The 14,590-nt window shown below is 38.9% G+C and overlaps 2 protein-coding genes across 3 annotated transcripts in view; both read left to right on the top strand.

Annotated features, from left to right (window-relative positions):
* The window catches only part of usp43b (ubiquitin specific peptidase 43b), a 93,792-nt gene extending 87,194 nt beyond the window's left edge, over positions 1-6,598 (top strand). For both annotated transcript variants that reach the window (XM_042006590.1, XM_042006583.1), the window contains 5 exons: positions 848-1,190; positions 1,289-1,447; positions 1,534-1,698; positions 2,786-3,919; positions 4,025-6,598. In XM_042006590.1, coding sequence (XP_041862524.1) covers positions 848-1,190; positions 1,289-1,447; positions 1,534-1,698; positions 2,786-3,919; positions 4,025-4,035 — 1,812 coding nt within the window. In that variant the 3' untranslated portion in view covers positions 4,036-6,598. The remainder of the gene's footprint in view (positions 1-847; positions 1,191-1,288; positions 1,448-1,533; positions 1,699-2,785; positions 3,920-4,024) is intronic.
* A 3,509-nt stretch (positions 6,599-10,107) lies between these two features.
* grb2b (growth factor receptor-bound protein 2b) overlaps positions 10,108-14,590 on the top strand; it is a 34,910-nt gene continuing 30,427 nt past the window's right edge. Inside the window, exons 1-2 of the mRNA XM_041969649.1 lie at positions 10,108-10,274; positions 11,744-12,016. Of these exons, the coding sequence (XP_041825583.1) occupies positions 11,939-12,016 (78 nt within the window). The 5' untranslated portion in view covers positions 10,108-10,274; positions 11,744-11,938. The remainder of the gene's footprint in view (positions 10,275-11,743; positions 12,017-14,590) is intronic.

The following is a 14,590-nucleotide window of genomic DNA, read 5'->3' as shown; positions in this document are numbered from 1 at the left end:
GAAGACACATATGGTTGCAAGATGTTAGACGTGTAATAGGATATAGCTTATTAAGTGCCTTATAGGTCAGCAGTAAAATCTTAAAATCTACCCTGAAACATAAAGCTGTTAAATGATATATAACTGGTTCAGTCTATAGAAACTATTTGTAACCTCTGAGGTTTTCTGTCTCTCTCATTTAAGTTCAAACTCAAGTTTTATCCTCATTAAATCCACCTTTGTTAGACGCTGCTAATGGCAAAAAGACTGATTGATGGATTCTTCTTTGTACCTCATCTGACTAGCCGCTTCTTTTCTCCTAGTGCATTTTTAGAAACTGAGACATTTTTAAAATTGACTCATTTCCAGATCACAGTCAGGAGGACGTAGCCTGCCATCTTGTGGACTGTTTTCATTAAACACAAAAAGTTGTAATTTGTTTCAGTGCTGCTTATCAGGAAACAGAGACAGTGAATCAATATAGTTATTTAACCACTTTTTGGTTAGTTTTGCAGCATTGCTCTTTATTTTAAAAAGTTATTATTAAATTTGGTTAAAAAAATATAGATAAAAAAGGAAGAAAGTCCACTTTGCTGCTCTGTGATGAATCTCCATTTGCATCGTACCATATGTGTATGTGTAAAGCAAGTATTTAGAAAAAAGCTAGTAGTGAGTTGTAGCCATGGTAACAGCTCTATAATTTACCTCCTGGTTCAAGATGAACTAATTAAATTTTGTGCAAAAACAACTGCAAATACTCAGACTTAAAATATATGTTATTTTTATTATATTAAATATTTCATTTAGAAACAACAAAGCTAAAACAAATTTTCTTATTTACTTGTTTGTTGGTCTTTCCCATCACCAGCTCGCCCCAGATGATGCCTGGAAGTGCCCACACTGCAAGCAGCTGCAGCAGGGCATGGTGAAGATGAGTCTGTGGACCCTGCCCGACATCCTCATCCTCCACCTCAAGCGCTTCAGGCAGGTGGGTGAGCGGAGGAACAAGCTCACCACATTTGTGCACTTCCCCCTGACGGGCTTGGACATGACTCCTCACATGGTGAACCGCAACAATGGGCCCCACCAAGCACCACTGCAGCTGGGCTGGAAACAGCCCAGACGAGCTGACCTGGTTCCCCCTGACTTCCTGTATGATCTGTATGCTGTCTGCAACCACCATGGAGGAATGCATGGTGGGCACTACACAGGTCTGCTTATTTTCCTTTCTATTATATCGTTGCTAATTATTTGATGTTGCTTCTGTGTATATCATACATTTGTCTTCCTCTCCATTGTTTACATGCAGCCTTTTGTCGGAACTCTGTTGATGGTCTGTGGTACAGTTATGACGATAGCAGCGCAGAGCCGGTCCCAGAGGCGGAAGTGTGCACACGAGGAGCCTACATTCTCTTCTACCAGAAAAGAAACACCATCCCACCCTGGTCTGCAAGCTCCTCAGTCACTGGTTAGTAATGGCAGTGGCAAGTTTTTCTCTCTACATCTGCATGTTTTCAAAAAGAAGAAGAAAAATTGTGTTTATCTTTTTTGCAGGTTCCACCAGCTCCTCCATCTCTGACCACTGGCTCGTCAGACTAACAGGGGGCAGTAAGAGGGGCAGCCTGGTGTCAGGTGGTCCCAACCCTGCACATCTGGAGCCCGTGCAGGCTCCAGAGTCTCCTGAGTTGCCAGTTTTTAAAGATGAAACAACAGAAGCAAGTAAGTGGAAAGAGAGAAAGAAAGAAAGAAAGAAAGAAAGAAAGAAAGAAAGAAAGAAAGAAAGAAAGAAAAAAGCTAGCTAGCTAGCTAGTCAGTCGCTGCAAACTAATTATGCTAATAGAACCATAATATAAATAAGTTTTTTTTCAAATTCATTTATCATTAATCACCTGGTTTGTTATAAAAAAAATAGCAACCACATGTCGGTCATAGAGGGACAAAATGACATCAGGTCTGGATACTCCACACAATCCCAGATGATGGACACATGATGCTAAAAATGAACCTTTATGACCCTCAAAGTCCAAAAACATTTATCATACTGTAAACTTAACTGCAGAGAAATGCCTAACTACTGTTTTAATCACTGTTAGAATATTAGGTAGTCCTTGACATTTTTTTTAAATTAACACTTTAAGGTTTGTGTGAATTAACTAAGTTGCTCTGAGACTGGCAGAGATGTCACTGCAGTAGTGGCAGAGTGAGCTTTTCTGGTATTTGCCAGGATTTATTGCTAAAAAGCTAAAAACTATGAAGCTTTGGCTTACAGCTGCTAGTGCTGCACCGCTAGCTAGAGCAGCTTAAATTAACACAAAAAGAGTGTTTCACCAACATCAAAATCCAGTATTTTCTCTTTTCTTTTGTCTTGTTTGTACATGTCATCCCCTTTTCTTCACTTCCTCCATCGCGTTAGCATTGTCTTGGGCCTCTTTGCTACATCTGCAACATGTTTTGTCTCCCCCCCATCTTTATTTGTTGTAATGAAGGTGTCTTTTCTTCTTCTTTTTCTTTTTTAATTGTTTATTATGATTTAACAAAAGGTTGGTTTATTTCTTTTTCCCCAAAACACCAAGTCTTCCTTCAGGTTACTGTTGTTAAATGTTCATTTATGAATCAAAGCCGTTTAATGATGTTACCCTCAAAATATTTAAGCCTGAACATTAAATTGACTTTGATGCTTCTGTATTTCATGTATTTGTTTACTCTTATCCCAAAGCTTCTCTGCCTACTACTGAGTCACATTAGATCAACTGGACATTATGCAGTATTTTGGTCTGTAAAGCTAACAGATTGTGTCTGCCTTCAGGTGGGCCCGGAGCCAACCAGTTTGTTCGAGGTACTCAAGGCAGGAGTTTAAGCATGAGGTCACCAACTAAGCCCAAGGACGCTCTGAACAAAGTTCTCCCACTGCGGTGGTCATTTGGGAGTAAAGACCGCGTCAAGCACTCAGTCCAGTTCCAGTCTGGAGAGTTGGTGGAGTATCTGGAGTCAGGGCGCCGGCCACGATGCACCAAAGACCCTATCATATCCCTCGTGGCCTCTCCACCACAAAGGAATGCCCAGGGAAGAGTGCTAGAAGTCGGTCAGGACTGCAGCTCGCCAAGTGGCAGCAGTCTCAGCTGTACAGACAGACTCAGCTCCGACACTTGTAACTCGCCTAAAATCCCAGAGGGACAGAGTAGAGTCTGCCTGGATAGAACCATCAGCCATGGATTTGGGAACGGTAGCAATGCCAAATTCAGAGAGGATGAGTTTCTGTGGCAGGGATTGTCTAAAAGAGCAAGGCCGGATCAGGGCAGGGCCCTGGACTTTCAGCTGCACAGAGGGGCCATTCTAGGGGGTCACATAAGTCACAGTGCACCTCCAAGCAGAGACTCTACACTTAGAAGAAGCAAGGTTCAGACAGGTGGGGCCTCCAGGGGGCAAAAAGAGCTACAAATGGCTATTCAAACTGAGGAAATGAGGGGGCAGAAGGGTGATGAGGGTCGGTGCCAAGACAGCCTCTTGTCATATTTCAAGCCTGCATTCATGAAAAAAGATATTCCCAGATCACCAGTCATGGAGCACGAGAGAAGAATGAATGTCCACGGACAGCTGGGGAAACTGCCGAGCAGTAATTTAGCCAAACTTTCGCTCTCCAACGGGACGCTGACGGCTGTGGCTTTAGAGGAGAAGAGGGGCAGCGTCATCCACAGCTGCGACAGCCATAACTGCCGAGCACATCTGCTCAACGGCAGAGCTAGGAATCATGATCCCACCGACATCAAGCGCGCTCACAGCTCCAGCAACATCCAGACTAAGCTGGACTTGACATTTCGCAGGTGCGCCTCCCTGCAGAGGAACGGAGACGTTGCGGTGCCTCCATCCCATCGCGTCCTGCTGTCAGACAAGCCCGGCTACGCCACTCTGCAGAGGACACGATACAGTACCACCTCACTGGGTACGCAGTTCACCTTACATGCAGTCTCTTTTGTTTTAGTTTTTGTGATTTAATTTTAGAAAGGTCACTGTATGACTTATGGTATTTGTATTTTTTTCTGTTTAGTGCCTATGTGACAGCCCAGAATGACAACAAAACAAGGACTGAAAACAAGATCCTCTCTACTAGTTTCCATCCAGAGAAGCATCCCACCCCCTACCATCCCTCCTCACAACAGGAGATGTCACCTGAAACAAAATACATCTTCTCTCTCCCTTTCAGAGTACTTTTATACATTTTTACCTGTGTGTGTCTTAAACTAAATCTATGCAGACTTATAGACATAGAGGGGAAAATACTACTGTAATGGGATTTGTTTCCTCCTTATTTTGTTCTCACAATTTTGTCTACTGTTACTTCATTGGATGTGTTTGAATTTATGATCACCCTTTGGAAAATCAAAGATTATTTGATGAATTTGCATGTTCAGAATTTATTACACAAACCTAAATAACCTAAATAACTTTGATGTTGGTTTATGTGGTTTGTATTGACGGATTTGAAGAACATAGAACTGCAAAAAATACTAACTGCACTGTAAATTGGCTGCTGTGTGAACATCATTTCTTTGCTTTATTTTGTTTTTAGTAGATTAATATATTATTATATTATATTATTGGTGCACTTTCTTTTTTAAAACTCTTTAATAATTTTACTAGGTGAAAAGAACATCCATGCAATGTCAAAAGAATAATGTCCAACAAAATTGGACTAAACTGATCTCCTAAACTTAGCACAAAAGGTAATGAAATTTAAATTTGGTCGTTTATTTCTCCCCTTTAATGATACCATTTGGTGTTGTATTGTTCATCATTGGAAAGCATGAGTAGTCACCTTTACAACAAGGTATAACTTGTGAGGATTGTGCTTCGGTGGAATGAGTAACTCAGGTAAATTTGTGGGTAGTGACCCCTAAAAATGTGTCAAAATACCCTACAATAGTCTCCTGTTGGTATTCTTTCTTGTTTTAAGTTTTGGGTGGATTGGATGACTGCCCTTTCCCACACTTATAAGAAAAAAAACAACACATATTGGCCTTTTTTACACTTAAGTGTCAGGGATCTCAATAACTCCTCATCCTGGTCACCAGCCTGGTCACATTTTGCTATGGGATGGCATCCCACTCCACAACCAGGAGTTGTTGAAGGTCAACCAGCGTGGTTGTGTTGGTCACTGTAGCACGAACAGCTAATCCCACAAATGTTCTCTTGGGTTTGAGGTCTGGCCTCATTGGAGGTCATTCCATCCTCATACTCTGTGATGATCCTGGCTCTGTGGGGTAGATCATCCTAGAGGATGGAGTTAAGTCCCAGATTCTGGATATGTGGGATCACCACTGGCTCCAGAATCTCATTTCAGTATGTCTATCTGTCACCCTGCTGCCGATCAGGTGCCAGTTATACATCTGTGACTAACACACACCTGGCAGCACTTGAAGCTCAAAACAAAAGTGAATGCCAACAATAGCAGACCTGTGCAGAGCTCGCTGAGATCTATTTCATTTGAATTAGGTGTGTTGCAGCAGGGGAAACATCTAATACCTGCAGGACAGTGGGCCTTGAGGACCAAGGTTGAGGACCACTGCTGTAGATTATAAATATTATAAGGGATATTTTTAAAGATTTTCAAATTATGACGTGAAAAATTAAACAATTCTTCCCTCAAAATGAGCAGGCTCTATGATCAGGTTTTGGTAGAATTTCTACTACATCAGAAACCAGAAAATTGAATATTAAAACACACACACACTCAGTAATATTTCTAATTATGAATAAAGATATAAGTCAGCTATTAGCCAATGGATTCCTGGATTGCTTGCAGACCAATAAATGACTAATGTGATATTCCAACTCCTGCTGCTCTGTTATGTGAGGATGTTTTCACCTAATAAAATACAGCATTAATCAGGACTGGATACAAAAAGCCAGCTCTCTTTTCATTTGGGATTTATAAGGGTATTTACACTGTGTGCACAAAGGTAATCTGCCTCTGCACCATAAAATTCTCATAACTTACAGTGAAGAAGGCCCAGATACACTCAGCAGTGGATCTTCCTGCTGCATATGTAATGATTATTTAATTCACTCTTTGGTCATAATCACAGTTTCTACGCATGTCTGCATTTTCCACCGAAGAAGGAAGAGGCATGAAAACCTCAAGGGAACATAAACTTCTTTTTCTTCATTCAAACTTGATGAATTATCAACTTTGATATTTTACATGCTCATTTTGTGAACTTATGCATTGCTAATTTATCTCTAAGGATTGTTGGTGAGCGTGTGCATTGGTTGCCAACACTGTATGCATCTTCACCTCTTTGTGTTTTCATTTTCTCATGTCAGTTTAACAACACTACCAAAAGTAAATCATAGTATATGCGTCTAAGACATTATTGGGAAGATATGGTTAGATTATATTTTAGTAACTTTTTTAAAAGTCTACATTTTGTATCTGATGTGTAATAATGTAATTTAAATGCCAGATAAAAACTGTATGTAGTGTTTAAAGTGAGAATGATATGGCAAACTGGGCTTGAATTGGACACAACACACTAAATTCTTACATTGGACTGTCTATAATGTCTGCTTAATCTCCTGCAAGTTCCAACGATTGCAAATTAAACACTTTTCTCACAAATGACTTCAGTGTAATTAAATGATTTATGAACATATGATTCACATATAACAGCTGAGCTGTTTTGTTCTGGGCTTTGGTGAGGGTTCATTCCTTTTAAATGTTCACAGTCAAATAAAATCAGAGGATTCCCCTTTTAAAAAAAAAAGTAATGACTTCATAGACTTGGAACATGTGTAGTTCATCACAAAGTGTCAGGGTCAGCATGTCTTCATTTAATGGTCTCATGCGAGATCGAGTTAGATCTGCTGTTACTTTTATGTTTCTGGTAGTTAAACAACACCAAGGCGCTGGCTGAACCAGACTTGGGGAAAGAAGTGTTGTGGGTGAAGGGACAAGAAAAAGAGCATCAACAAGCAATATAATAAATACAGTGCAGGCTGGTTTGGTCATTAAAAGAAGACTAAAGTCAAGCAGTGTTGCCTGCAGGATATGATCAAGTGTTGCTTAAGTCCAGTCGTGACTGTTGACACTGGCCATGCAAACCTGGAATCTCAGACAGACGTTGGACCCGTCAGCTTTGAAAAACTTGAGCCTTCTAGGGGACAGATTGAAGGCTGTCAGAGAAGGTGTTTTTTTTTTTAAAGATGGGTTTTAGTTTTGTGATTGGTGGAGCATAAATATAACATAAAAAGCTGAGACTTGCTATTATTTTTCTTAATGAACTGATTCATTCCTAATATGAAATTGTACTGTTTGTGTTTTAATGTCCACGGTCTGAACTTCCTCCTTTGGCCAGTTTATTATCCCAGCAGGGTATCTGATCACTGACACTGCATAGCTGTTAAGCTGTCCACACCTTGTTTTGAACATTGAGCTGACTTCTCAGGACCTGTTGGCTATTACCATAACTAATGCTGCTGTTGTTGTTGTACCATAAGAAGAATAACACTGCCATCCCATTATGAAAAGCTGAAAAATAGCTTAATCAATATATGAAACCTGGGGATGTTGTGATTAAACTGATATTTTGGTTGGAGCCATTCAGTTTAGTTTCTTTAATGAAATGATGATAAACATGATAAACAGTCACATAGGTTCAGTATAGCCATGCACAGAAAACCCTGTAAACCATCATTTCATGCAGAAAGAAATCAGTACAAAAATGCTCTGTAACATGCACTTTTTACTGACTTACAGAACCATGCAGCTTATTTCCTCTTAGTGATTTAGTTCAAAACATGCCGTTATGTGAGGTTTTGGAAGCATTGCATCCTTTAAGGGCCACCATCAGGACTTTTACATGCTGCACCGCCTGCAGCAGTGTGTGGTAGCTTTAATGGTGCTCTGGTGCTGCATACAATCACTTTGACCTTTCGGGATGTATTGAATTTGTATGCAGTGACCCAGCAAATAATCTTTTAAATCACAACACTTTTCTGCCAGTGGAAGCATTGTATGGAAGCATTTACAACTAAACACAAGAGTAACACAGATTATGTTTAGATATACATAAAAAATACGAGCATTAGATAAAGTCATTTCTTTACTCATAACCCTCAAATCACTTGTGGAGGGGGTGTGCACATCATCCTGGACTGCAGACCTAAAATCTGTGTTTTTTGCTCAGTGTCTTTGCTGTTCCACTGTTATGGACAGAGATGTTGCACCTGATATCTGCTGGAGCAACTCCTCCAGGCTGGCTGTGGCAGCTCCAAATGTTCCAGTTACTACTTTGGATTCCACTCAACATCTACTCCTTTTTCTTTTTAAACCCCTTGTGCTTCTTTATCTGTATACCAGAAAACACCCATAATTTAATAAGACTTTTTATTTATCCTCTCATTTTAATTTTACATAAAAATGACTCCCATTAAACACATCTTGAAATGTCACAGGTTATATTACCACTTGGCACGTACTGTTTGAAATGGAAATTCCTCCTTCATTATGCCTTGATGTGAGCAGATGTCGTTTCCTGAGGAAACACCATTGCTGAATGGTGGCAGATGGCTGTTTGATGGCGAATGGTGCTTGGCAGCAGTCACGGGTGGCCAAAGAAGTGTCACAGCTACAGTGATGCGCCCCATGTGCTGCAGCAGTTCCCCTGATGACAGTGAAAGAGAAGAAAGAAAGCTGTCTGGTGCTGTCCTCAAACCCACAGTGCCATTAGCAATATCAAGGGAAACTGTAAAAAGACTTTTGAGGACGTCTGTAGGGCTATGATTAAATCTCCTGTTAATAATTCACTTAGTACATTATAGATAAAAGGCATTATAGATAAAAGGCCTGATGGCAGTGCTGTATAGGCAAGGAAAGCTGAGCCTGCATACCTCAACACTAGTTTCATAAGGATAACTTTCCACTTGGTGGCAGCATTGTCAAGGTTTTTCTTGAACATCGCTGCCATTACAGGCCAAAATTAAAAGCAGATGTGCAAAAGATGAAAATAATGACAGATGACCAAATATTACATCAGTTATAAGATGGTGTGTTATTAGACACAATGAGGGGCAATCAAGACAACCAAGTCTGCTGAGGATTTTGAAATAGATAACCTCATACTGTCTGATTTACCCTTAACTATAGACATGTTAGCACAAGCATCCAAAACTTTAATCCTGGAAGGCCTCAGTCCAGCTGGTTTTAGGTATTTTCCTACTCCATCACACCTGATTCACATAAAAATTATTCAAAAGTCTTTTGTCAGTTTCTGCATAATGACCCATTAATGTGAGTCAGGTGTGTTGAAGCAGGAAAACAACTAAAACCTGTAGGACTATGACCCGTAGTTTGAGATCCTTGTGTTAGCGTTTTATTGACAATTTACAACTTTTTATTTGTTTGTTCGTTTTGTTTTTTAATTAGTCTGTCAGAATAACTTTTAAGATTATTATGAGAAATAATGTAGTTAATGTAGAATTGCTAATAAATAAATAGGAAGCCCATTTATGTCATTATGAAGAGGGAAAAAATGATAGTAGTCACAATAATTAAAATTGTGAGATATTATCGCAGAATTATGACCAAGTTTACGATCAGGATCAGGTATTTTTATGTCATAATTATGGCTTTCAATAAAATAAATATGATTATTAATATCATATTTACAGTGCTGTGTTTTAATTTTAAAAATTGGCTTCTATACTAAAAAAATCTGAAAATAAAAAACTTTTTATGTATTATAGTTAGCCTAATCAGATTATACAAACAAATTAGAAGTCACTTCCACTCTAAATATACTAAGTGTGTCAAAATATATGTGGTTTTCTTATTTAATTATAATTAAATCAGTCTTAAAAAGGTAATGTATTTGGGCTTTTCTTGTTAACGTTATTATTGGCATAACTGTGTAGAGGCTAATTATCTAAACAATCTGGTTGCGTTACCCCAGCACTTCTTATACATTACCACATAACGAAGTTCATTTAATATTGATAGTAATATTATTGTAGGTGAAAGTATCTCTTAAATGGTTGATTTGGCACGTCAAGGGAGCAAAGTGACAGGGAGGAGCTCCACTCACCAACAGCATGCAAAGCCTACCAGCTCAGGGGAAAGGAAGCGGAAATAAACGTCGAAAACCTTCTGCTACTAGCTAGCTTTGGGCTCCTAGGACGGGGTGGAAGCGACGCTACACATATATCGTTGGTTACCTCTCTAGAGGAAGCAGTGAGAGCATAATTACACGATAGCGTTTTGTTTATTACGGTGGCAGCCTCGAAAAGGAATATTGTGAGTGGTAAGTTATATTTGTTTCTTTTTTCTTTACACAAAAGTTGTATATTAGATACTCTATCACGACGGTTAGTCAAGTTCACAAATGTTAGCTGGCTAACTGTGCCTCTAAGCTAGCAACAACAGCTTGCGCTATGAAAAAAAGGTGTTTTCTTCCTTTTTCACATTTGCCAACGTGAACCTATCCAGCAGGCCCCGAGTGTTGATATAATCTCGTGTTCACTATTAAAGCTGTCGCTAATGTTTTTAGTAGTGTCGTTGATTTGGATGTCATGATTTTATGCAGGGAGAAGTTTAATAATCAGACCGCATCGCAGTTGTTGTTGCCCGACCGTTAGCCGGCTTGCTAACTCTAATGTTCTAGAAGAGTGGGCGCAGTCTGTTCGCTGGTACGGAATCGATCTGTTAAAAGTCGACTGGAAACTGTATAATCAAGCATTGGTGTTTAAACTTGCTCGGGTGGGATGTTTAAGTTGGACATTTACGTTTATGGAAAACAATAATAAGAATATCATAAAGGGTTATTGCATTCTGTCTCCCCTCGGACCTCATCTTCTCTTTTTCATTACTTAATATTTAATGCTACCACTGATGCTCCCGTTTCTTTGTCTCCAGTAACATTTCAATACACATCTGTTGAGTTGTTTACAGGTGTTACTCCCAACAACATCTCATGACTCATTGTGTTGTGATCGTCAGATATACTTGCTTGCCTTCAGAGAGGTGTCATAATCTGGTTTAATGTTTATATTTCACATGTTAAACGGTGACGATATAAAAGGTGTTTTATTTATCATTTTTTCTTATAAATTAATAAAATCAACGTGTACTTCCTGAATCACCAAGCTTTAGTTATTCTTTAGTCATCTGGCTGGCTGTCAGCTTTAATGGTCTTATAAGGTACTGACTTGTGTTAGTGTGAGCTCATCAGAGCTGTACCACATCGTATTAGAAAACAACTTAATTGGATAACGTACCTTTATCTATTTAACTCAGTAAACTTGGAGTTTAGCCACAGTATCAGTGTCAACAGCAACAGCGGATTTATCACTGGTCAGCCCCGTAGGTGGTTGTTAAAGAAGTAAACCTTGTATCAGGATCCTTTTATTCTCTAGCTGTAGCTGAGAGCGGCAACAAAAACGAACATTAAGGTCTGAGACCCTTTTCATACATATTTCTCCTTGAAAGTAACTATTTAGATACTGTCTGATATGTTTTTGATTAAGAAAGCAAAGTGTTTTTGTTTTATCATTATGTTTGCTGACAGAACAGCACTTTCTGTGTAGAGAAATAATTGTAAATATGTGTATACAAGTGAATTTGTCAGCATGGCACTTAAAATGCAGGGTTTGTTCTTGATCTTGGTGGATTATGTTAATCTAATTTTATTATTTAAAAAAAAATGTCTTTCAGATTGTTGTCCCCCATACAACTGCAGCTCAAAACATTAGTCTGATGGTTGTTTGTTTGCAGGTACTGTGCTGTGACCTTTATGTGAGGTCTGAGCCCTAAAGCAACGGGTCAACGACCGGAGGAGAGACTTGGAGAAAAAAAAGCATTTAACCACGGAAGCCTGGACAAGTGTCAGCATTTTTAGTTTTAATTTGGCCATTAAAAAGAAAAAAGAAACGCAGCAGGCAAACCGTTTTCTAACACACCACTAGGACCATGGAGGCCATTGCCAAATACGATTTTAAAGCTACTGCTGATGACGAGCTTAGTTTCAAGCGTGGAGAAATCCTCAAGGTAAGTGACAACTCTGTCGACACATTAAAGTTATCCTTTTCATTAACCTGTCAGACCACATTCATAAGAGAAAATTTATTTTGAGCGATTGCTTAAAATACAAAATACAAATCTGTCTCTTGATAGCTTTTGTAATAATTAAATGTTGAACTTAATTAATACATTGTAGGCCAAGGTGCCGTTTCCCATCACATGATAGATTATTATATAAACATACAGTGCTGATGTTCCAAGGAAGGCACAGTGGTGATTAAAAAGGCATAAGTACAGAGTTTTCCACTATGAACTATTTAAAGAGCTCAGTCTGAAACCCTGGGCTTGTCCAGTTCCTCAGGCATGATTAGCTTGTTTAAAGCTTTATGCCATCTTGGTGCCTAAAAGGATTTTTTTTCCTTAATATTCTCCAGCTACGATGCCTAGATACTCATATCTCAACATCTATACTTTAATTTTCCTGAACAGGGACTCACCTTGGATTTAAGCACAATCTGTATAATCCTCCCTGGTTAGTGTGGTGAAGGTCAGAGTGCAAATATTAGATTATTTTGTATAGTTTCTGATGTTCTAAGAAGATGTGCATGGCTAAATGCTCATACACCACCCTCTTCTTTTGACCATGCATGAATTTAAGATCTATTTTCTTTGTTTTAGTTTAAAGCTGACAAAGCATAACTTACTTTAGTTTACAGTGAAGATGGTTCTCTAAAACACTCCTCTTAAGACGTTATTAAAAGGGACTAGTATCTTTATTTATGATGTAAAAAGTGACTCAGCTTGGTGTGATTTTAGCATAAACTGACATTCTGTTTTGTCTGTAGCACTCTCTTGCTTTGTGTTGATATACAAGTAGATGTAAAATTATTCAGGAATATAAGAAGATAATTTGTACTTAACAGTTATAACAGATTTTAGAATAATTTTCAGTGTCATGTTAAACATTGTGAACTTTTCTAAGGAAATGACTGCCGTTTTAGGCCAAAAAGAGATTTTACCAGACAGCCTTGAAAAGACTTCTTATCTCAGCAGGGGGGATCCTAAGGGAGAGAAAAATTCAGCTTAGTATACCCTGAGCCAAATACTAAGCTGAGTAGGACTTCTGCTACATTTGCATACTTTCCCTCCCATCTCAGCAGACAGCTGTTTTTGATAGAAAGGGGATGGATTTTAATCAGAGTTGCAGTTGTGTCCAAGAACCTCTTTAGAAATGCTTCAAATTTAACTTGAATTACATCATTTAAGACGAGGTGTGTGGGTAATGTAGTCTAAACTTATCGAATACTTTCGGTAAATAACACTAACTTGTAATAAAGTGATCTTCAAAAGAATTTGTGCTGTCAGGTCTCCTTAGGTTTAGCCTTTTAGGGTGGGTTGACTGTTGTTGGGAAACATATTGCTAATACAGAAGCATTAACAGTTTTTTACTACATGTTACCTATGAAAAACAGGATGGAACATGCTCCTGTTAGTCACTGAAACATGCAGATTAGCATAGTGTATACAGTAGCTAACCCTGACTACACATCAGTAATTTATAGAAATCTATTTAAAAAAAGTGAAATGTGCCTTAAAGTTTTATGTATTCAGGAAACTTTGCTGAGAGTAAGAGCTTTTTGGTTCAAAGGCAGGGCAAGTTTATTTGTATAGTACAAGTGAAACATCAGAAAATAAGAAGCATAATTTAAAATTATAAACAAGAAACAGAGCAAAGAGCGTCTCAAACTGGTGAAGCTGGTTGAGCAATTGCTCCGTGTACAGAGGCTGAACCTGCTTGATACATCTGGCCTGGGTTTGAGTCACAGCTTGTGGCCGTTTGCTTTTCAAGTTTCTCAAACTCAAATGTTGTTGTAGCTCATTCTGGTAGCAAGACATAGATGATGACACACAAGTCTTCTTTTGTTCCGAGTTCATATAAAAACTTTCAAAGATTTAATGTTTTCTGTTAGAACTTAAGTGTTTCAGCCATTGATGACCATCCACATCTCATTTGCTGTGGTGTGAAGAAAGCAGTAGGAAACACTACATCACTGGGGTGTCACGCATTTATCTCTCTCTGCGTTGGGCTTTTTAGACCAGTTGGATTGGTTGGTTATATAATCGTTGTTAAAACATCAGTGACACTAAACTTTGACCTCAGCTTATAATCGTATACAACACATCAGTGCTAGAACTGCCCATTTACAGCACATGCTCATTTGCTTTTTGTTTTGGTTGATGGTATACAAGCATACTACAAATCCAGAAGAAAACACAACTTTTTCTTTAGTTGGCTGTTCGTTGTGGGTCCTTTGCAACTATCCCAAGTGCTATCTCCTGATACTAATACTAAATAGCTCTGCTCCCTGCACAAAGGGTCCCTCTCATGAGAGAGAAGCCCTGTGTTAAGGCTTTGCGTGTTTGTAGCATCATTAACCTCACCCTATTTTCAGTATCACTCAGAGGTAGTAGCAGTGTGGCTATGTGGAACCTTCATCTTGGCTGTACACAGTGAAGATCTGTGAGACTGTTTCAGATTTTTGCTTTGGACTTCTAGCTTTGCATTGCCAGTTATTCAGCTGTTTACCATGTCAGGGTTAT

This window comes from Melanotaenia boesemani, chromosome 2, assembly GCF_017639745.1.
Source record: "Melanotaenia boesemani isolate fMelBoe1 chromosome 2, fMelBoe1.pri, whole genome shotgun sequence".
Lineage (NCBI taxonomy): Eukaryota > Metazoa > Chordata > Actinopteri > Atheriniformes > Melanotaeniidae > Melanotaenia > Melanotaenia boesemani.
Note: the sequence above shows the minus strand (reverse complement) of the source record. Positions and strands in the feature narration are given on the sequence as shown.